The 25,000-nt window shown below is 42.7% G+C and overlaps 2 protein-coding genes across 3 annotated transcripts in view; one reads left to right on the top strand and one right to left on the bottom strand.

Moving 5' to 3' along the window:
* The window catches only part of dph1 (diphthamide biosynthesis 1), a 173,898-nt gene extending 152,784 nt beyond the window's left edge, over nt 1-21,114 (bottom strand). The window contains exons 1-2 of one of the 2 annotated variants that reach the window (XM_063205054.1): nt 21,052-21,114; nt 20,620-20,772 (exon numbers count right to left, since the gene is read on the bottom strand). In XM_063205054.1, coding sequence (XP_063061124.1) covers nt 20,620-20,772; nt 21,052-21,103 — 205 coding nt within the window. In that variant the 5' untranslated portion in view covers nt 21,104-21,114. The remainder of the gene's footprint in view (nt 1-20,619; nt 20,773-21,051) is intronic. The other variant, XM_063205055.1, reaches the window with a different exon arrangement.
* Nucleotides 21,115-22,463: 1,349 nt separating this feature from the next.
* The window catches only part of rtn4rl1b (reticulon 4 receptor-like 1b), a 271,253-nt gene continuing 268,716 nt past the window's right edge, over nt 22,464-25,000 (top strand). Inside the window, exon 1 of the mRNA XM_063204337.1 lies at nt 22,464-23,232. Coding sequence (XP_063060407.1) covers nt 23,220-23,232 — 13 coding nt within the window. The 5' untranslated portion in view covers nt 22,464-23,219. The remainder of the gene's footprint in view (nt 23,233-25,000) is intronic.

The raw sequence follows: 25,000 nt of genomic DNA, 5'->3' as shown, positions 1-25,000 counted from the left end.
AATAAATGTGGATCAGCAACTCACCACAAGGCCACGGGCATAGAAGTAGTTTGAATCCCACCCCTTTCAGTGCGACCAAAGTGTGTGCTTTCTCCCAAAAAAATTCTAGTAGCGTAAGGGCCTCCGCACACAAGTTTGATTCCACTGTTTTCAATGCAACCAAGCACACCAGCACCGATGTCTCAGATGTTTGCTGCTGATTAGGGGGGGGCTCTATTTTTGTCGGAGCCGACCGTTGATTATCCATGCTCTGCTGTGATGACATTGGCAATTCCTTGTTATAGCATTTCGGCACCAGTGTGTGGAAATACGGTAACCGAAATTGCCGGAACCAATAATGCTCCTAGTAAGAGGCCCTAATAAGATACCCCAAATGCAAAGGAGAAAGCTTATGTTTGGTCTCCTAAGGGGGCGTTGAACCCTCCTTCTTCTTCTCTTTCTGAGGTATTTGGTGGCTGGCATCTTGCATAAAATGTGCGCTAACGCCATGTACAGCGCTAAGGGAACTCCATTTATTCTCAACAGCTTGTAGGATCAACACTGCCATCTAAAGTAACCTCACATTGCAAAAGTGACTGTAATCACTACCCGGTACCCTGTACCCTGTCCAGAACTGCTCCCATACTCTGCTACCATACGCATAAACTACCATAAAGTGTCTTGCTCTGATCATCCATTATCTAACATCTTTGAATGGAGTAAACAAAAGATGACTGGATTTTCTCAATGGCTGGACTAGACTAGTCTCCCTCACAGGCACACAACATAGCATGTGGCGGTAGCCTATATCCCATGTGGCAATTCGATCAGATACTGTACAGGAGCACAGGACACAAACAGTCAGTCATGTCGACGATGATGCTGGTGTGTCACACGTCAACGGACACCCAAGGAGAGCGGGAATGGGAACAGCGAGCGAGGGCGACGCGGAGGAGGTAAGAGGTGTGAGTCGACTGTGGGCATATCGCACTAATCTGCCAGTGTGAAATGGCAACGGTCTCTCCAGAGTGAAGACGCCGGAGACGCCGGAGACGCCGCCATCCGGACCGGAGATGATATCCTACTGTTCACTCCGGAGCAGAGCAGCCTGACACACACATACACACACACACACACACACACACACACACACACACACACACACACACGCATGCAGACACACACATACACGTACACACACACACCTCATCTCACAGATAATCTTCAGCATTGCCATTCATTTACGCACACGCGCACACACACAATAAATATGGAGAGATGCACACACACAATTGCTACGGTAACACACGACTAGAACACACACACACGCACACGCACACGCACCAGCCGCAACATTTTAACTACTTTAGTCATGTCCAGAATTCATAATAAAATGCAACTTATGTCCTCATGACCTTATGAATTATGAATAAGTGTTACAAATACACCACTGGTTAGGCATTTTCCCCCAATGTGAGTCACACACGCACGCACGCACACGCACACGCACACGCACACACTCTACCATTGGTGAAACACTTTCAAAATAAAAGGGCATCTTCATTTGCGATAATGAAAAGGATGCGAAAACATACCAGCAACACTCAGCAAGTGCTTACCAACAACAGCCTGTTGATTTTTTTTTTTAAAGGAACCAATGACCTTACAGGCAAAAATCATTAACTACAAAGTATATCCCCTTACTGTTTGAAAACAATGAGAAATATTCAGTGTGTGCAACTGTGTGTGTGTTCATGTGTGTGTGTGTGTGTGTGTGTGCTCATGTGTGTGTGTGTGTGTGTGTGTGTGTGTGTGTGTGTGTGTGTGTGTGTGTGTGTGTGTGTGTGTGTGTGTGTGTGTGTGTGTGTGTGTTCATGTGTGTGTGTACGCCCGAGTACAGTACTTGGACACGCATCAGACTGGTGGTGGCTGCTGCATTTGAGGGGCTGTTGTCTTGGTAACAGACCGATTGCCTTCTGACTGGCATGCTTTCCTGGCGGTGTAGGGCAGCCGACCAACGTGCCATTATGAATACCAGGCCACTCATTGCAATTGCAATCCCCCCCCCCACACACACACACACCCCCCCTCTCTAATAGAGGTCCAGAACACAGTGCAGCGGGTGCCAGGGATAGAAGGCATGATGCTCTAGAATAATGTCAGAAATTGCCAGCGGCTGATTTCTGTGTCACATTTCATCGACTGCGCTAGTTTTCCTGCTATTACTGGCCTAAAAATAAGGCATGCGCTTAAAATGTAATGAATGAATATATGTGAATGTATCACGCTATTGAAAGAAAAAACTGTGCAATTGCATACGGCAAGTACTGGGTGACGTGCGTCACAGTCACAGTGTCTCTGCCTGGTTATGTATACAGCCACAGCTTAAGTAAAATACTTTTTTTGGCCTCAAACGTCAGGTGGCGCAACGGCATCCAATGCCCATTTAATTCAATATTAATTGGTGGTTGATAGGCTGCGATCAATATGCTTTATAGATAGTCCACTAAAAACAAACAAATAAAACTCCATACAATAGTGGCACTGGCTGTCGTTGCACCGCCCTGACATGTACTACTGCTGAAATGTAACTGACCCAAAAACATGTAAAAAAATATATATGATTAACATATCATTATTTTGAGGGAGGAAACCAACGCACACCAGAGGTTTCGAGGTGCAGGTAGCGGGTGCAGGATCAATTTGGTAGGAGAAGGTACCGCACACTCTTGTCCATCGTCCACCAAATTGCAGCACGATGGACAAGAGTGTGCGGTACCTTCTCCTACCAAATTGATCTAACATATCATTATAACATAATACGGTAGTTAATCCATACAGTTACTCAAACTGAGCAAAGAAATGTAAACCATTTTTATGTTAATGACAGATTATCATTGTACAAAAAAACCTCAAGATCTTTCAATCCATTCAGATGCACCTGTGGCTTTATACACAAACACACATGCGCGTACGCGCGCACGCACGCACGCACGCACGCATACACACACACACACAGTTCAATCCATGCCCTATGCCTACTTGAAGCAAACAATCAAATAAACAAACAGGCCACACTCAATCCCCTGTTGCTGCTTTTCAGTGAAGAACCGTGTAAGCAAGAGGAGTTCACAACGCCTTGAGGGGAATGAGGAAACTGGAATATCTCTTCTCTTCCCCAGCAGGCGCATTCAGGCGGACAGAGAACCGCGCCGGTGCCCATTCCCACGCTTTATCTTGAACTGGCCGGCGTGTAGGGGTGTAAATCACAGCCTCCATGACGACACGAATCAATATTGATATCTTATTATTCGATGCGATACGATTCAATTATTTTCGATACCTAAAAATGCCCCACGATAGGATACTATACATTTTTTTTCCCCCAATTACTTTAAGTAGGGGCCAGCGATTCGATTATTTTTGATACTTAAGAATGCCCCACGATACAACACGATTTTTATTCAATCATCAGAATATATCACGATACATCGATACATTTAAATATTATTTACACCCCAACCGGCATGTTCGCGAAAGTTGGTTCGTGATGCAACCAAAAAAAAACCTTTATCTCAGGCATGAAGGCAGACAAAGAATGTGGCGATTGTGTAAACTTGTTTGTTTTTTCCTGTGAACCGTGACCACAACATGGACGTCAGCAGGTTCATCTGGGTAACAACAAACTGTGACATACAGAAAAGTTCAGAGCCCGATATGAACGCGGGAGGTTCACAGGTAAGCGCTTACGGAGAGAGGAAAGAGAATGGAAGGACCAGACCGGCCTCATTTATTAAAGAGAGGTGTGGAGTTGGCTAAACAGACAGCAGCTGGGGAGAACTAGGCAATAAAGCATTAGAGAAAACAAGCAATCCATCTGGGCCCGGGAGCAAAGTTAGAGGTGGCCGTGAGAACTTGATGGATGGAGGGGCGTGTGTACGTTATAACCTGTGTGTAGGTGCACGCGTGTGTATGTGTGTGTGTGTGTTCCACTCGTGTGTTATTATGGCGATTGTGTGTGTGTGTGTGTATCTCACGATATTTATTGTGTGTATGTGCTATGCATGTAGTGTGTGTATGTGTATGTGCATATATGTGTGTGTGTGTGTGTGTGGTGTGTGTCTTGCTCTCTCTCTTTCTCTCTCCCTCACTTACTGATGAAACGCTAAAGGATTGGCTTGCTTTAGCGCAGGCGTGCAGGCAGACAGACGCAGGCGGACACAGACAGGTCATTACCTGGGAAAGGGCGAGTTTATTAACAGTAAAAGGTTACTGAGCTCACCGGAGCCTGGGCTGACAAATCGCTCCGTCCATCCATCCGGTCGGTGAACGACAAGCTCCCCGAAAGTAAAGAGCAGGCCGGGCCTCCGAGTATACCCGCATTTGTAAGCCGCAGAAGCATAAATGTCATAAGAGTGCGAATGAATGCCAATGCTGAAGATTATCTGGTAGATGAGGCTTGTATGTGTGTGAGTGTGTGTGTGTGTGTGTGTGTGTGTGTGTGTGTGTGTGTGTGTGTGTGTGTGTGTGTGTGTGTGTGTGTGTGTGTGTGTGTGTGTGTGTGTGTGTGTGTGTGTGTGTGTATGCAAACTGTGACTCACGTACATGAGGAGCGCACACAAGGTGCATTGAGGCCGATTGAGAACCGTGCCGGTGCCCGTTCCCGCACCTAATCGCGAACCGACCGTCGTGTTCATGCCACAGATATTAGTTGGTTGGAAAGTTGGTTTGCAATGCAAACCGCAAAATTCTTGGTTTTTCTCCGCGTGACCATCAGCCGGTTCATCTGGGTCACTTAGTCACGTGCCGAAAAGTTCAGAGCCCGGTATGAACACGGCGATTCGCAGATATAGGAGTTTAGTGCTGAACGTAACTGGTGCGGGCACTGGCACCGGCACCATTCTGGTCGGCCTGAAAACCCTAACAGAGACTCACATACAGACAGACAGACAGACACGCGCACACACACACTGACACTTCAAGGCTTCAGTGACTTGCCCTGGCATCCCATTTACACTGAAATCCCCCCTATAAATGCAGTGGATGAGAACTGTAACCAAAGACCTGCCCCAGACACTGGCTCAGAAAAATAGAAGTAAGCAGCCTATTACCATTCCATCAGAGCACAAACAATGAAATGAGCACTTCAATTACTATTCAATTGAATGCAGTTCAGTTCATAAAACTCAATTTCCAGCAGAATACTCATCAGTCAGCTGCCAAACAGTCTGCCGAAAGCATCCACCGAAAAAAGTCAACCAGCGTCAGCGCTAATTAAAGCGTTTGGTAATTACAATAGGAATTCATGGAATGGCAACACTTTGGGACAGAGTCATGTATAGGAAAAGCTATATCGTTGCTATAGGGTCCTGCTGTGAAAAATGGTGGCAAGATGCGTCCATATATGGTCAAACATTCTGATCTCTCGGTTTTGTGCAGCCTTCACAAGGTTCAGGAGTCGGGACATAGCATTCGGGACAGAGCATCAGAGGACTCGGAGAGGAATTAATAAAATAACTGTTTTTGTGCATTTTAAAGTACACAATTTCAACAGACTGTGTAATTATTTACTGCTACTAAATGGTAACTTGTGACAGGACAACAGAACAGCCAACCTTATTATGTTTTTGTTTTGTTTTTGTTTTGTTTGTTTGTTGGTTCTTGTGTTGTGACTAATCTTTCATATGGGGATTTCATAGTGTGGATATGTGGCATTTTTATGTCTAAAGATCTAGAGGGGAACAATTGTGAATGTTATGAAAACTGTCAAATAAAAATGAAAGTTGCAAAAAAAGAACAGAATTAGTACACATAACCTAACCATGCCAACACAAACAAACATATGGCAAAAATTGGTTTACTCTGAAACTTCGAGGATATTATAAAACCATGTGCCCAGAGACCAACGCATGGGGTAACTCTGCTCCATCTACGACTCTGCTTTGTGCCATAGTTTAGCTGCAGAAACTAGTGATTACTTAAACGACCTCCACTACTGCTGCTGCTCCAACATTTTTATTCCCAGGTCTCCTCTTCCCATCACTGCAATGAAATGTCATCTGCATATCTGCACAAATAGTAGCCTTGTGTTGTGCAAATGAGCACACTGACATGTGCACACTCTGCAACCGACTCAACGTGACACGAATTTCACTCACAACGCCCTGCATCAGCTCAGGGTGCTCATATTGCCTACACAAAAAGGGGAAAACAACGCAACGCAACTACGCAAAGGGGTCACTTGTCGCGGGCCCAGGGAGAGAGGGGTCCCAGAATCGGATCCTCATTACATTGCATTGATTGGGTTTGGGGCCCTCTCAGGTGTCTTTGTCCCGGGCCCAGCAAAAGTTGTCAGCGGCCCTGCCAATATATATATAAGAGATAAAATTTCTTCAGTGTTTATAGAGCCGCATAAAGTGTTGATCCGATTGACAGTACATTAAATGACAGTTACTAGATCTAAACTAGTTATGCTACTGTGGTACACATTTAAAAGGCCGTCTACCGTGTGAAATTACTTGCTAGAAGAATTGGCCAAAACTTTATGGACCATGCAGGACCAATAAACTGGTTATAACAGTAACATTTTAGAAGTCTAAACAGTTTGATCGCACAGCTAATCAGAAGGATGATTCGGGACCACAGACGCGAGGAAGAGAACATTGATTGGCCGCAAGCATAGGATATCCACAAAACTTTTCAACATAATCCAGGACTGCATCTTCAAATCGAGTCCCTTCTATTTAAACACTGGCAAACACACAGCACGGCCACTCCGAGCATCCCCGCGGGACTCTTGCAGCAGGTCTGTTGAGTTTCCATCAGTTCCGGCTCCCCCAGCGCTCTTTACTTTTCCTTCACAGGTACAATTTGTTGTGCAAGACTGAGCAACCAAGAGTGGCAACGAAGGCCTTTCTTGGAGCGTAATTGCGAGAGAGCGCGAGAGAGAGTGAGAGAGAGAAAGAGAGAGAGAGAGAAAGAGAGAGAGAGAGAAAGAGGGATAGGGAGAATGTGTGCACTACCCGTCTACAATGCTACACCTTATGCTGCCCTATCCTCGGCCATAATCAATAAAAAATATTACACACTACACGTGGGAGTGTGACTTCAACATCCATTAGCACTCAAGGGAGATAGCCATCGCCTCCCCTCTTTTACTCAAAGCTGAACAAGTTAAATCATGAAAAAAGCCCCCCGATTTTATTCTATTTACAAGGAGCTGATTAAACATAGCCAGCATTTACCAGAAAATATAATCACTCCGAACAATGAGCTGAATCAAGGCATGGGAACAATAACGAGTCACGGAGTGGGGTGTCTTGCCATGTCTGGCTGCAAAAAGGAACGAGATTAAGACAGCTTTGATGAGAGATACCCTGTGTGATGTATTTAGGCTTCATTATCTCGAAAGATCTGAGGCTCGCTTTGAAAAGAAAAGAAAAAAACATAGAATAAAAGACAAAAAAAGACACCCTATTTGAAGCCAGGCCCATAACTCGCAATAGTGGGAAAGTGCAGATAAGGAGGAAGAGTTACACAAACAGACTACATGATGAATTTCTCCACCTTGCCCGGCCCCTCGGCTTAATCTTCAGGACTGTCAGTTAGAAAATTCACAGTTGAAGGAAAGCTGATGAAGTTTAATAGAGAGCTCTGCGAAAAATAGTGGGGGGGGGAGGGACTGCCTCCGGGGGAAAAAAGAACAGCCGGAGAAGTGGATATTTGGGTAAATGTAATGTAGCAAATGCCAGCATTACTGATGGGGGAGCTGAGGTGGTGGTGAGAGACAATGGCCTGTCAGCCTCCTAACACACATCTGAATCACGCCCACTCCCTCTCTACTCACTGTTAGCCTGACTCAAATTAGAAATAGAGTGGCTTCAGGGGGAGACAGACTCGGTGACAGATGAAAGCTGGAGGAAGGGCTAGAAAGAGAGAGAGAGTGACAGACAAAGAGAGACCTAGAGAGAGAGAGAGAGAGAGAGAGAGAGAGAGAGAGAGAGAGAGAGAGAGAGAGAGAGAGAGAGAAGAGAGAACGAGACAGACCCATGTGGACAGAGAGAGGGGGGAGTAGAGAGGGAGAGAGAGAGAAGGTGAAAGGAAGAAAGAGAGGGACAGACGACAAAGAAAAGGTAGAAAGAAAGGAAGAAAGAGAGAAAAGGCACAAGAAATAGTGTGAAGGTGCTGTGAAGTCGATAAGCTGCTCCTTGACACTGAAAGCCCTGAGAGGCCTGAGGCTCGTTCTAATGAAAACAAATCACAACAAAAAAAGGAGGGAAACGCTTTCACCTGAAAAGCCTGCGGACCACACAGCCACACTGGACGGACTTATTTCCCACAAACCACCGGCTAAAGCTAGTGCTACACAGGATGAAACACTTGTTTGTTGTCATTCAAATCAATAGGAACTCTCTGAAATGTTGGCAGTGCCCAGAGCCTGGCTGCGTATGGCATGTTGTCGAGAATTTGGCATGGCATTCACGAATGTAGAAAATGCCCTTGGTTGGTATTTTGTTTAACAATGCAAATTTTGGAGTCACCTTTATAGTATTGTATAGAGACGTTTTCTTGGACTGTGAAGCCTTGTCTACTTTTTGGGTTCCAATTAAGTGCTCTTGGTTGACCATTTATGTAATGATGCAAATTGTGCTGACACCTACACAACATTACTCTGGTGAACCTGGTAATTTGGGACTTTTTGCCCATCCAAAAACTTGTTTTTTCATGACTCTTTATCTCTAAATCTTATCTTATTCTTAATGGCTTGGAAATGTATACTTTTCACCCATGTAAATCCACCATTCTGAATTACCAGTTATAGTTATAGTTATATCTGTTGCTGCAATACCATGGAGTGCCAAATCCATCACAGTTTTTACTTGTCTTTTGGTTGCCGTTTTAACAGACTTCTCCCAATTTCTGTGATCTTTTTTCACCGAAGCCTGTGAGGCAGATAGGTGTGAATGGAGGAGATGGGATGGATAATATTAGAACATGTGCCTGTCAACTGTCACCTTTCTGATGGTGTGGATCAGACAGGCAGGTTGGAACTCGCGTCTCGAGTGAGAGCACCCAAAAGTGTGAAGAACACAACCTGTCTCTACATTATGGGCACCCAAGATGGCACTGGCCTACTTAAGTCAGCCGTTGGTCTTTTACTGGTCAATAGGTAATGAACCGTGTCTTTGTTTATTGCAGAGTAGTTTTGATCATTTCTATTCTATTCTATTCTTTAGTACAGTGGCTATGTGCACTTTGAGCTAGATGCTTATATTCAGTTCTAATTCTAATATATTTTATTCTACTTACCTTTTCAATGAGGAGGATACAGACTAACTATCATTCAGTCTGAGATGACAAAGCTATCGCTATAATCGGAAGCTTTGAATCACACCAAGTATAGTGCAATCATGCAAATACACCACATGGAATGCGGTTAAATGTTCCAAAACCTCGAATGGGTATAATAACAGAAATTTAGGCTACCATTCCGAGCATCATAACTCATGATTTGCAAATATGTCTCGTTTGGGTTGACTTTTAATTTCAGTCTCCTTGCAGCTAGACATGGAAGTGCCCTATAACAGAATACAATTTTGCTGCCCTTCTCTCGCCATTGTTATTAATTTAAAGTGTCCTGAGACGGCTGTCTCGCTGCTGGGTCAATGCTGTTCCTTCCTGCAGAGTCATCTCAGCCCCCCAACCCACCGCAGACAGGACTGCTGCTGACTAGCTGAGATATTACAACCAGAAACATTATACTGTCAGTAAATGAAAATGGCAAAAAAATTACACGTCTGAATGAGGTGCAGGATTTAGCACTCAAACTCTTCAGGTACTTTCAGACAGTAGGTATTCAATCTAACATCTAAAAGCTAGCAGTCTATTATGTGTTTTAACAAAAAAATGTGCACATTCTCTATTTAAATGTATAACATTTAAAAGCAGAGTCATACCAAAACTCTGACAAAACATCTCATGCTGGATCACCAAAATGCCAGCTATTAAAATTGCAAGCTCTCTTCACGTCTAGAAAGTGCTCCTGCTGCTCTCTTTACTTCTTCACTTCAATCAGTCTGTCAATCAGTGTCCTTGTTATGGATCCAAAATCCTTGTCGCTACTTTATCATAGCTCAATTATATTGCACCAGCGTGACTTATTTTTAACGAAGGCAGAAGCACCAGTACTTGAGCCGTACTTTAGCAGCACTTCGTCGGTCGTTTTGAAAGCGATGCATTAAGATGTGATGCTATTCAGGATGAACTGCTAATGAGAAAAACTGAAAACGCGTTAAAAAGGCATCATCACTGTGTTGCTCGCCAGGATGATGGAAAAAGAAAACAGCTTCATGTTACTAGGATGTTCAGCTCTTCCCTGCACAAATGGCCATCGATTTCTTTTTTCTTTTTTACCGACCCCACATGTTTCCCCATGTTTCTTGTTTCCATAGCGTGACCTTTGAGCAGAGATCATCTCTCTGCCCACTGTCAAATTGATCCAGATTCCCCATTTCTCTGCTTGGCATCCACCCACAGTACTAATAAGGGTGGGACAACTGCAAGGATCACTCTGTATCAAATCAGACAGCAAAACAGCAAGATGGTTGCAACACAGCATCATAATAAGAAATATTCATCTAGAAAACTACTTAAGTACATTTTAGAGAAAAGAGCAATTTCATAATACATGTATGGGTAGATTCTGTATCTTATCAATTTTGCAGAGTGGACATGTTTTAGCAAACCCTTCCATACAACCATATACTCCAAGCTGCTTTTTTTTTTACATGAACCTGTGAAACAGCATACTATAAAAAAAATGATTCTAATAGAGAATGTTGCGAGACAGAGGCAAGGAAACAAATATCTTTGATGCAACCACATAATCATGAGTGCTCCCATTTATACTTCTGAAGGTCGGATATTGAAGTGCAGATACTCTCTCATGCCAGAGGTCTCATTAAAATATTTCTCTTCCATTTTAATATTGGAAAACCTCACGGAGGTCACAGTCCTCATCTTAAGCCCGATTCGGACGGGACTTTTATTACCTATGGACCCCCGGTAATTCGGAATAATTACGGAGAATGTCTGAGTTCTTAGTCCTGTGCGAATGTGCCATGTCCGCAATTTGTGAGGTAATAATTCCGCCGCGAATTACCTACTGTATTTCGGCGAAACACAGATGTCCTGGGGTAATTTCACATAGGCGCGCCGTCTGTACCCCCTTGTAATGTCTGTGAATTGAGTAAATAACAGACGTTTATTAATCCCATCCGAATGTGCCCCGAGAAATCACGGAGGTCCGGGTGTAATTGCGAATTACCAGGGGTCCATAGGTAATATTATCTCGGGCGAATCGGGCTTTAAAAGCCCCCCATTCCAACAAAAATATGTGGATCCTTGATCTGTCATAATGTGATTCAGGAACACAATAGTCTATCTATAGTGTATCTTGTACGATTAAACAAAAACACTGAGGCATCATGGAACATCAGTTTGTGTTCCTTCAGCAATAAGGGAAAGTTACTATTTTATTGCCACATGAGCTTTTTGGCTTGGTCACAAAGGAATGTCAAATATATAGCGTGGGTTGCTTCATTCAAAACATCTTCATCTCCGGTCAGTGAAAAAGATCTTCAATCAATTAACTAACCAATAAATAAATAAATAAATAAATCTTTCTAAATAAACCTTTCAAATCTTTGTGCCATGCGATTTTTGAGTAAATTAATTAAAATTAAATTAAACTAAATAAAAAAACTTCACAACCAGACCTTAAAACGATGTTTAAGTGCAAATGGGCAAATAAACATGCTCTTGACTGCTTCATTCTCCTTTGTGGGCAGAAAATCACACTTGCTTTAAAAAAATATATATCTCCGGTCAAAAAAAAAGACTATTTAAATGCATTCTCATGATGCCATGTTGCCAGGTTTTATTACGACCCAAGGTCATTTCTCTCCTAGTAATTTCCTGTTCCTATATCACACCATCCTATCCAAAAAAGGCACAAAAAGGCAAAAAAAGGCTACTAATGTTGGCCCACTACCTAAAGGGCAACTTGCAGTTTAAACACCACTAAATGTCATTTTAACAACGTCAATACAACACTATGGATGTGAGATATGACAAAATACTGAATTATTGCATAAAAGATATTTTCAGTGACATTGTTCTTCAGTGATAAATGTAAGCAGAGATAGTAGACCTAATTATTCAACAACGCCTTTCTAAAGATATACAGTATATCACGAAAGTGAATACACCCCTCACAGTTTTGCAGATTTTTGAGTATATCTTTTCATAGGAAAGCATTACAGAAATGTAACTTTGACACAATGATTAGTGACCTTTTAACAACATATTTAACCGCTTAAATTTCTTGTTCACTCAGAAAAAAACTAAATACAGCCATTAATGTTTGAACATGTACTCACAAAAGTGAGTACACCCCAGATTAAAATCCGGTAGAGAAGGGGCTATGTTGGCTCGAATCGTCTCGAAATGAAACCAAATGAAAAGGGATGACAAGGGAGGTCATCAGTGTGCGTTTCAACCTTTCTTTGCATTGAACTTTTACATTTTGAGTCTGCATCTGGCTTAAATAGATTGGTGTGAAATTTGAATGCAATCCTATGGAGAATATCATGATCTGCTTCAGTAGTCACAGTGCATGTTGACATGTATGTTTCTTTTAGGTGTATTTCAGATTGCCAATGTTGACAGCATTCATGCATCCCCAAACCATGTCAGTCCCACTACCATGCTTGGCTTATGAGAGGATACACCTTTTTTGTAAAACTCACTTGTTTACCACCACACATGCTTGACACCATCTAAAGCAAATTTGTTTATCTTGGTCTCAAGAGAGATGAACAGACCAAGGATATGGATCACTGGAACCATGTTGTGTGATCTGAAGAGACCAAGATAAGCAAATTTGCTTTAGATGGTGTCAAGCATGTGTGGTGGTAAACAAGTGAGTTTTACAAAAAAGGTGTATCCTCTCATAAGCCAAGCATGGTAGTGGGACTGACATGGTTTGGGGATGCATGAATGCTGTCAACATTGGCAATCTGAAATACACCTAAAAGAAACATGCATGTCAACATGCACTGTGACTACTGAAGCAGATCATGATATTCTCCATAGGATTGCATTCAAATCGCACACCAATCTATTTAAGCCAGATGCAGACTCAAAATGTAAAAGTTCAATGCAAAGACAGGTTGAAACGCACACTGATGACCTCCCTTGTCATCCCTTTTCATTTCGTTTCATTTCGAGACGATTCGAGCCAACATAGCCCCTTCTCTACCGGATTTTAATCTGGGGTGTACTCACTTTTGTGAGTACATGTTCAAACATTAATGGCTGTATTTTGTTTTTTTCTGAGTGAACAAGAAATTTAAGCGGTTATATATGTTGTTAAAAGGTCACTAATCATTGTGTCAAAGTTACATTTCTGTAATGCTTTCCTATGAAAAGATATACTCAAAAATCTGCAAGACTGTGAGGGGTGTATTCACTTTCGTGATATACTGTAATTTCAACAAGTTAAATTAAACAGTCTAGTTAGATTAAACTCTGTCAACACCAGAATAACCATTCATTGGCTACTTCATTGGCATCTCGTATGGATAAAAGCAATGCATCGAAGGTAGCCTACTTCCCTTTTGTGATTTACCACTTTTGAGTCAAATTAGCTTTCCACTGTGATATCCAGTAAGGGAGGCCCTACAACGCTATAGCCCAGTGGTCGCCAACCTTTTTATGGCCGAGATCCCCCAACCTATGCCTAGATGGCAAGCAAGATCTACCTCTTGAAACATTGACAGAATTAAAAATCCAGTCAAGACTGTCTCAAGCTAAGGCTTTCAGTTTAGCCTTATTTTAGCTGAATATGATTATCAATATCAACTATTGTAGTGCTATGGAAGTCAATGTGATGGGTATGACTGAACATGGTCATGTAGGCAGACTACTGTAAGCCTAATTGGCCGAATATAGGACGACCCTGAATGTAAGATGACCCCCACCTCAACCCCTCTTTCAGGCTCATGTTTTGAGGCAAAAAAAGGTTTTTGAAACTTCATTTTCTTCCACATAGGAAACTTATTTATTGCAAATGCTGCTTTTATTTAGTTGGAAAAGCTGAGGCTTTTGTTTCTCAACATTTAAATACAAATACATAGAGACCATTTCCCTTTCTTTGCTCACTCCTGCATGGTGACAGGCGCCAGTAGGCCGGGCCGTCCTGCGTGTGGTGCAACATATTCTATACTCGCAAAACTTTACAGGCAAACAGTCCAGTAGGCTAAAGATAGGCTAGCCTATCGCATATTAGCTTATCCAAAATGCTTTGTTGACGGCAAGCTGCAGCTGTCTTGCCAAATCTCTGTTCATTTTCTGCATCCAGAATGTTACCGTTGGACTGACGAAACCAAACGCAACCAAGCTGAATGACGACTTGCATTGCAACTTCTTCCCCCCTTGCGCTGTCCATCAGCACCACATTGTTAGACATCTGATTAGCTTTCATTACGTGAAGAGGGTAAAACTCTCACCATTATTCTGTTTTGTTGGGTGGTTGACATTTAAGGGCATAACGCAAAAAAAAAAAGTTGTTCCAATTCCTAAAAAAAATGATGGAAAAAATTGGGGGAAAAAATTAGAAAAAATAAAGCTCTTATCATACGAACACACCGCCGGCGTTGAACGCGTGGAAAGATGCGGAAGTAATTGACTTTGTATGGGAGAGGAGGCTGCAGAAGCGTGAAAAGCAGCAAACGCGTTTCTAGAGGCGAGGGCGTCAAAAGTCGAGGGCGTCAAAAGTTGAATTTCATCTTATGTAATGAGCTCGGCAGCAGCAGGCAGCAGCCAATGGAATGTTTTACATTTTTCTAAACACGTGCTTCGGTTGGTCGAGATTCCTGGCCGAACGCTTCATGTTGAATCGTTCGCCGCGTTCAACGCCCCTGACCAGTGCTTTCCAGGCAGGAGTCAGCAGCGTTGTGGCTCTTTCAATTCAGGCGGTGTGATCGCGGCATTAGTGGTCCGTGGAATTTCGCCTAATTTTTGGGGAAATGTGCCCTGCAGTGTGACATCCTTGGGTGTGATATTTCTGTAAGATACAATAAAATTATTAATATTCTTCAAAAACATATCCCCCATGCTCTTTATACTATTATTCCTTTAACCCCCACCCCACACACACACACTACTACCCACACGCACATTTCCCACCCCCATTACTGTCTTGAGTTTTTTTTCAACTTCACATATCTTACTATAAAGTTAATATTTATGCAATCATGCCAAATGCTTCATACATTATTCAAACTGTTGTTGGTTAATTTATATACATTATATCCCAGGTTTCATTAATGTTACAGTCACACCGCAGGATATTTGACACATAAACCTTTACATACATCTTAAAAATGTTTCTTCTCATCTAAGACTAATATGAAACATAATGTACCACATCTTCTTTCATTAACATTTGTTTTTAAGAGGAAAAATAACAGTTTTGTAGGTTTTTAACCAATGTTATGAAAATATGAAAAAACAAGGCATCACGTCAACCACCCTGTTGCAGTGTTGAGGGATATTGCCAAATATTTTTTTAGATAAAGTGAGAACATTATTTTGGTAATAGGCTGGTATTGTCCGCGGAAATAAGACGACTCCCCCTTTTTGGCTGCACTGCACATTAACAGACTCACTGTTTTTTAAAAGGCTTCTTGTGTTTCGACAAAACGTGTCTCTTTGATAGTGACTGTGGCTGACGGCACAACAAATGCACATATTTCTTTCACTAAAGTACATAAGAATTCCTCCTCCCATTCTTCATGACAATTGTATAAGTTTGGCAATGTTGTGCGTGAACGCGTTCAGAAGAACGCGTTCATTGAACACGCTCATTTTTTCGTGAAAGTTGAACTGAACGCAACACATTTTTTAATAAGGAACTTGAACGTGAATTAGTTCACATTACGTGTCATGAACGGCATACATCACTGTAAATGAACGTTGGAATTTGTTGAAAGCTGAGTGACATCTGTTTTCTCTTTTGAAGCGCTACGAGAGAAAGTTCCCCCCTTCTCTCTCTCCCTGGTGCCGCTTGTATCATCAGTGAGAATTTCTTTTGACATCTGTGTACGCAATGCATTGCGGGCAACGTAGTGTCCGGCTGAGAATAGTTGAATAACATAGGCTTAGTTATAGCTGCTTACGCACAACGTTACCCATGATGAATTGCGTCTGAGAGAGAGAGAGAGCGCGCGAGAGAGCAAGAAGCAGACAGACCAAGCCTGACCAAGCGCTGCATTTAAAATGTAGTTGGTGGAAGGGATGGCACTGAGACAGACACCGATTATCCTTACGAACATTTAAACCACCTGCGCAGCAAAAACAGTAAGGACACCCACAACGTCCTGTTCGAATTAGAAACGGCACATTGAGTTAAAACATCCATCCGGTGCGAATGCATTTGGCCACTACATGCTTTAAGTGTGTCACATAAGTTTCCTTAAAAATAGGCTATAAAATATATAAAAATATATATAAAATATATAAAATAGGCAATTGACTTTTGCCTTCATTAGGTCTATCTTCATTCAAGAGTTTTGCTCACAGGGGCGGATCTACGGGCGGGCCTGGGTGTGACAGGCCCACCCTGATTGGCTGTTGGGCCCGCCCAGTCAGAAGGTCATAATACAATATTTCGTATGCATCATAAAATCAAATATTGACTATAGTAATCTATAAGCCTATTTGCACCAGCGTTACTTCTTTCCACAGCTGATAAACATACATATTGTAAGACAAAAATACCAACTTTTTTACTGAAATGGATACCGGTATCCACATTCTTGCGACTTGCGTCTCATCATTCTACAGTCAACCAATCAGGTGTCCGTTCTATGCTGGCCGTGATAAATCGTTTGCACGGCAATCCAATCACAGCTGCCAAACAAGTTTGATAAAACAACTGCTTCGAAGTAGAGAAGCAGAGTCACAGATTTTGTAAGAGACATATAAGGGCTGTGGCAGAGTCCCTTTTTTCTCAAACAGATTTTTTTTTTTTTGAGTAGCCATCTCCCATGAAGTTAATAGCTCCCTGTCATCTTAGCATCCATTCGAGGCATATCTACAAAGCATTCACTGAATAGGACTAATCATGGATATTAACTTGGACATTCTTGAAAACTTCCTTCAAGCCACAGGAAGGTGTAAGGTAGGAAATCTGACTTTCCACTTATCTTATGGTGGTTTAGCAATGATGAAGGATGATATGGTCTGTCATCTGAGGTTTGCTTTGCGGTACTATTAGTGTTTCTTCTTGTTAGCTGTTTCTGTTGTTAGCTCAGCTGTCCAAGCTATTCAGAACGAAAACCAATGAACAGATTTAGCAGGCTCATGGGATGCTGCTGGTCAGGTATAGGATAAGATCGTTTGGGAGATTTAAAAAAAAGAATATTTTCATATAGGTTGGAACATTATCATTCAGCTACTGAAACCTTGGTCCTGGATCTGTAATAATTTAAGGATGAATGCTGAATGCCAATGTTAGGAACAGTGGCATGTCAAGCGGGGAGCTAGCATGGCTAATTATTACAGTCAAAACGAATTCACAATATAAAGTAGGCTAGCCTAACACCTAGGCTAATATTTAGTCATTGCCAGATGGAGTGCTGGAAGTGATCTGGTGAATTATCTGAGTTTGCCATGTTGAGACAGTGGTGTACACTGTAGTACTACGTAGTTCTTTGCTGCTGGTTGTGCTAACCTGTCAAATATATGGAAAGAAATGATGAGCCATGTGTTCGCTATTAGATGTGTGTGCACGTTCACTCTCGGCAAAATAGCGTATAGCCACATGAGTAACCACGTTTGCAGAGTAGGGGATAGAACAACAAATTGCAGCTTGTTACCTAGATAACCTGTCAAACATGTGGAAAGAAATAATAATGATGAGCACCCGCTCAGAAACCAATGAAGTGCACTACTATTTTCCCGAAATTGCCTTGCTACCCAAATCGTGTGAATAAGGTTACCAAATATTGCGCACGCTACAGATAAGCCTAGAATAGGACTGAATTGTTGCTGTAGGCGTATGTGATGCTGTGTAGGCAAATTTGGCTGAGGATGTGTGTGGGCTGGGCTATTATGATGAGGAGAAATCTCTCCTCCCTCTGTGTGACTTTGCGACATATGAGGGCGCAGCGATCTTACAGTTATAAAAAAAATGCATTGTAGGCCTAGGGGTACAGCTTTCCGCATTGGTATTCGGTGTCAGCATTAAGTAGCCTACGGAAAAAAATTGTAGGCTACTTGTTTGTCGGTAATTAAGTGGTAGTCTGGTGCACAAATAGCGCAGGACTGTATGCTTGCCAACCTGTCAGTCCTTTGAAATACGGAATCGTTCAACAAACAAAAGTAGGGTTCTGTGGGTTTTTTTAGGGTGGTCAGACGTTTGTCTTTGACAGACCCCACCCGTCTTTTCAGTGCCTCGTCCGGCGTCGGGCACAGCATTGACACCTGGTTGATTAAAATGCAGGAAATTGCATCTAAGAAACTATTTTTTTCACCTTTAGTCACCTAGGGATTGCCCACCCCAACTTCACTCTGGCCCATCCAAAAAATGCCTTCTGGATCCGCCACTGTTTGCTCATGTAAATTAATTCATAGGCTACACAAACAGATAGGCTATATAATATCATATAAAATTATATATACATATTTCATGTTATATACATTATTTATGTATTTATTTATTGAAATGCTAGACTTCATTGAACTAGGTTAGAACTGGTCTACCTTGTCTGTACTGCATGCTGCAAGTTTCTAGTATGAAACCCACAATTGCAGCGTCATGAGCAAATGTCTAATCAGTTTCAAAGAATGTATGATTTCTAGCTCGTGGTGTGAAAAAAGTAGGCCTTGATTTTATTTGAATATTGCACGGAAAAAAAAGAACTGAACTGAACTTTGAACTAGTTCACAATTAAAATTGGGAACTTTGAACGTGAACTGTTCACTTTGAGCATCTATGAACTGAACTTGAACTAGTTCAGAAAATCTGTGAACTGGCACAACATTGAAGTTTGGCTTCATCAGCGGTCGATCCTCGCCATGGTGACGGCGCTCAAAGATGGTAAGAAGCAGGAGTTTTGGGGGGTTTTTCAGGAAGAAAGAAAAAAAAACTGTGACACGAGGGAAAAGCTGTGGTGGGCCTATCGGAAGGAATACAGACGCAAATATGAACGCTAATCAGACTGCTACTGCACTCATTTCAATATTTCTGTAGCCTATTACCCATCATTCAATTTCTTTCCTCCTGCCCCAAGATCGACGGGTTGATGACCCCTGCTCCCCCTGCCTATCACACTAGTCCCACCCGCCTGCCTTCTTGGCAGACAAAATTTTGCCCAGCGAGTTGGACTAACCTTGGTGTGTGGCCCAAGCCTACCATTCACATTGCGAGTCGTCCCATAATCCAATGCAACACAGAGAGACAACAAAGACAAAAGCATCCACAAAGCACTGCATGTCACCTCAGTTACTATGAAGTGTTATAATCTACCTTATGACACATTCAATCATAGGCTATCCCTTGTTCCTGAACGGCAGGATAAGAATCGAGCTTTCTGCACTTTGTAAACACACTGTCCACAATGCTAACATCTAATTTCCGCTTTCATGGATGTTCAGGCACAAACATATGATGCACATTATATTTTTAATACAACCACATCATACACATAACCAAACTAAAACCATTACTATGGCTAGGATACTAAATGGTTTAGCTCTCTCCGTGCGTTTTGATTCAGCTCAATTGCTTACGAATCCCATTTTCAAATCCAACGGTGCAGCACTGTCTTCTTTGCACTGTTTTCTACACACCCATTCAGTTCTAGACGAATGTAGCCTCAAGGGTGGTTTATGCCTCGAGATCAGCGTCACTGCATCATGATGCAGTGAGCCGCGCAGTTAACGTAGTGAAGCCCCCCCCATCACGCAGGTACTCTGGGGCACCTCCCCAAAATTGTGTCTCGACGCAGGGAGCGACGGCGTGAAAGGGCGAAAATAGGTCTCTGATTGGTCCTCTCGACCAGCCTGCTCTGTCCTCGAGTCGAGAACAAGCGCTACTTCCTTGTTCTAACCTTCGTCGGTCTACGGACTGTGAGCTCTTCATTAAATAAGTTGCCCGTGCTTTTTTGTTTGATTTATTTACACGAACCGAAGACAACACATGCGCTTGCAAGTTACGACGCTGAAGTTATTTGGACAGTTGAACAGTGGTTCTGAGGTCGAGGAAACATTCCGCTTCGTCCTCGACAAATGAGCCACTTCTTTGTTCCAAACTACTACTGTGGCTGCCAGTGCGATCAAACATGCACGTGATATAAAGATTTAATGTTTCATTTTCATTCTCGTCGAGTCTGTGATGCTAAAAAACAACCGACACGTCTAGTTTACTCTTTGTATTGAAGGCAGTTTCAGCGTGGAATGACATCGCGCAGACCGTGCTTCAAAACAGGGCATAAACAAGAATTAACTGCATCATGGCTGCGTCAAGCTCACTCTGTGGCACAAGTAGGAAGCATAACTGAGCCTATGCCTTACCTCTCTTTGCCTTTGCTTGACGCACTCGCCAAACTGTCTTGTGGATTTCAAAGTTGTAGTTGGCTGGAAGGGCTCGAATCGCCTCCTGTAACTCTGGGTCCGTCAGGATATCATCTGGAATCTGATTTGCCACTCGCCTCGGCCCACGAGCTGCTGTTCACAAAATGTGTACAAACAAAAAAAAAGTGACATCTCTCAGTACCAGTACTACGAGTCGAAAAGGCGAAATTTGACTTTATTGTCTTCTTACATTTGTAAACAATGATGTTCACATTGCCTTGACAGGTGACGCAAACGTTAGCTGTGCAATACAGGGATCTCTTACGTCGAGTAAGGCATGGCATGAAATTATAACAACAACACGATATTTCTGCTTCATTACTATGTTATTTTATGGCACATTTATTTATTAAGTATTCATAATCTACCTACCGGTTGCTCTTTTGGTAGCAGCAACTTGCACTTCAGATGAGGGCGCCGCCATGTTTTCAACATCAAAACACGTGTGAGAGTAAAGACAGTATGAGTAGAGTACCGATATAGAAAATCCATCACCGATGTAATCGAACACAAATCGCAATCTGGGAATGGATTTGTTCCGCTCCCAGCACAGTCGTGACCAGACAGTTATTGTTTTAGTCAGCCGAAGTCATAATGTATTTTGATCTAATAAGTTTAACGGCTCTGTTCATCATAATTTCAACATGTATTTTCGGATATTATCGATGCGTCACTATTAGGTTGGACCGCATGTCACCACTAGTCAGTTTCTCGTTGAAATTATATTAAACGTGTGTGTGTGTGTGGGGGGGGGGGGTCAGGGTGAGTCAATTTGAACTCTGATCCACTCTCTCATGGGATTACACGTCCCTTATAGGCTATATATAAAACTTTGTTCTGCATAATGATTAGATGCATGTAAAGCAGTCATGTGGAAATACCTAGTAGGCCTACCTACAGGTGTCTTCCATTTGTATTTTCAGAAGAACACACGCCTATACGTCCTACACGTTTTAAATGTATTAGCCTAGGCCTAGACGCCTAGGGCAACGCTTGTCGAGGTGTGATAGCCTACTGTGGCGAGACCAATACGCAGTCAGCTTGAGTCAGTGTTGGTGCATTATAAAATAATAAGCTGCCTACTGCACTCATCAGCCAATGGGCACGGTTGTTGCTATCACAATTTGTCCCTATATGAGGTAGTTCATCAAGAAGAGCAAACGGCTGCTTAGAATAAGCCATGGTTATTGTTTTATGCGCTAATTTTGGGAGCTTGCACATCTGTATTAGCCTGTGGACTGTGTTATTTATGCGTGTATTGTTGGGTTTTTTGTTTGTTTGTTTGTTTGTTTGTTTGTTTGTTTGTTTGTTTGTTTGTTTGTTTGTTTGTTTGTTTGTTTGTTTGTTTGTTTGTTTGTGTTTGTAGGCGGAGGTGGTGGGGGTTTTTTTTTTTCAAACATAGAAACTAGGCTACCCAAGAAGGCTACTGCACCACATGTCTAACCTCCAGACTGATTTTGGCAGGTGCATTTGTCCGATGCGCAACCCGATTAATTTATCCTTGCCCAAATTTCATATATTAATCGCCCTGTTCATTTTATGTTTTAAGTGTTTTGAAAGTTGTAGCCCACCCTATAGCCCACTGCTCGCAACGTAAAGGCGCACATAGAGTGTATACGGATGACCGGCGCAGTTCAGGCTCTCTGCTGGATACCAGCGAGGCGCACCACTGTCTGTCAGAGAGGACACGGCAGGACGGCACCGCGCCACCACCACCACCACCTCTGTCAGGCTCCGTCCTGGAAAACCATGCAGACACCGAGAGGCGCGTAAAGGACAAGGGGATCGAACATTTTATTTCCACCTCAAACGTTTTCGTCTGCGGGATCTGAGTAGGAAGAGAGAAGGGACAGGACACCTCCCCGTAGCCGCTGGAACTACAGAGTCATTTTTGCGCGGCGAATCTTCGGATGCGCAGGTACAGGCACTTCAGGATTTAACGGCACAGGGCATAAAAAGAAGAAAAGGAATAGGTGGGCTGTTCAAATATTACAGATAGCCTACAATATCATTTGGTCCAGGTCTGAGTATGTATCGATATGGAATGTACTCTGTGGTTTTGACCGATTAGGGCATTGGCTGTTTGGACACAGACGGAGTGTTTTCCTTGCACAATTGTGTAACAGCTTTGTTATTCACTTGCGCTTGTGTGGAGACGAAGCGCATATTGTGGGTCATCTTCTAGATGGTGCCTCTGCCGCGGGACTAACAGGCTTTTGTAAATGCACGTGTTTTGAGGTAAAATATGTGTATGGTGTGGCGTACAGACTCCTAAATGTCCAGCATAACAATTTAACTCCACGGGATGAGAAGGGACCTCTTGTGCGTCCACCGTATGAAAATCTACCACCAACTCTTCCCCGAGCTTTCTAAAGGGAGCTGGACGGGTCCGTAGGAGACCTCGAGGCGTTTATTACCCTGCTCCGAGTCAACTCTGCAACTTTGCATGCGGCCAGTTCCAAGCCACGAGAGCTGATTCACAGTGGAATACAAGAATAGATGATCAGCACCGGACATCGCCCGACATAACAGCTTCCATCATGTTCAAAAGGGGTGAGTTTCATTGTCAAACTTTTCTGACGCGTGCGTTATCGTTGCTCGTACACTGCAGTCGAGTATCATTACAAGCGGCCTCATGCCCCAAGTAACATGGTAAATAGGCATGTGCCGCCACGCTAATAGGAGTGTGATGAAGACTCGGAGTGATCTACAGCATCACATGCTGGAGCCGATGCGTGGACTGTCAGTTTTATTGTTGTCTGTAAATATGGCTGAAACTTCTAAGACATGTCTCTGTCTGACAAGGATTTGGCGAGATTACCCGAGTCTAACGCGAAAGGGCTGAATGTGCAAGTCAGACGTGAATAAAATATTAATCAATTTCATGAAATATTATTCTTAAGACTTAAAGGGAGGATGCCGCACTGCAGTTCAGGCGCTCTTCCTACGAAGAGATATCTGTCTGCTGGGCCCCAGCAATCCTGTTTGTCCACGTATTTTCCTTTTGACAGGTAGCCTATGCAGAATCAGTAACACACGAGGAAAGAAACAACAAACGTTGGCATCGTTTTGTAGACTTTCCAATCAATGTCTAACACATCAAGCAGCGGTGTGTTTGGGGTTGTTTTATGTGCCATGGGCTGTGTGAACGAGGCGGGAAACGTGAGAAATGCTGCCTGTCCAAACGACATAGGTTTGGGAAGTCGTGAAACAAAAGTCATCCTTTGGTAGGTGACGCCGTTGACCTGAGAAAAAAAAAGACTGGCACTATTCTTTAAAGCAGCTTCCTTGTACTCCACCTGGCGCCACCATCTCGCGCTCTGATTAGATAGACTTGCAACATCCAGCTCATTAGTAACGTTATCCCAGAATCTCAAAAGGAAGACTGATACTGGGTGCAGTTCAACTCATCGATATATTTTAGTTGAGTTGAGAGGCATTTCGCCTACAAATACGGGTATCTTTGCCATTCATTGCTGTTTGTCTGAAAATATTTTCACCCAAAAATGTTTGGAAGTATTGACAGTAAGTCAATATCAGTCACCGTTACTGGCGTCGCCAGTATTTTTTAAACCCAAATTACGCGCAGAATAATAAATTCAATATGGTGACAAAATTAGCACTATTTCAGTCTAACACTGAACTAGAAACAGGACACAGACAGACATTTATACACAGATTAGAGCTAGATGATTTTGTTCGGTGGATTCTTCGAATGCCTTGTGTTCATCACTGATTCCGTATGCGTTATGATTAGCTAAATGCAATATAATTGTCATTGTTTTGAGCAAAATTAGCCATCTTTTGTGGCGCTTATCGTAGCCTACAGTGTGAAGATGTCTTCAGCAGTAGCATGTAATTGTAAGTCGTGTGAAGTTTATACCAAAACTGACTGAGCCTTTGCAGAATAATGATGTGTCTTCTGTTGCTATGTCGATCCGCGACATTCATTGCAGATACTGAATGTCTGACATGCAAGGTCGATTTCAGAGTAGCCTACGCGCACAAGGTTCCCTCCCTCTCTCAGTGGGCCTCGTTGGTGCCATGGCCAAGTTGTTTGTTTCTATTGTACAGACACTGAAATATTAGCTACACGTTTTCCCCTTTATTCATAATGTATCATAAAAGCTTGAAGGCCTATGCACCACCATACAGTATGCATGCACCGTTTCAAATTTTATCAACCAAAGTGGGTTTTACTAAGGTAACCAAAAGTCATGATTTGTACCCAAAAAGTCAGCAATTGCTTGGTATCTCAGAGTGAGGTGATTTCAGGCATTTTGTGCTCTTCCATCTGAAATAACACTCTGGTGAGATGCTC

This window comes from Engraulis encrasicolus, chromosome 8 (assembly GCF_034702125.1).
Source record: "Engraulis encrasicolus isolate BLACKSEA-1 chromosome 8, IST_EnEncr_1.0, whole genome shotgun sequence".
NCBI classification, from domain to species: domain Eukaryota; kingdom Metazoa; phylum Chordata; class Actinopteri; order Clupeiformes; family Engraulidae; genus Engraulis; species Engraulis encrasicolus.
Note: the sequence above shows the minus strand (reverse complement) of the source record. Positions and strands in the feature narration are given on the sequence as shown.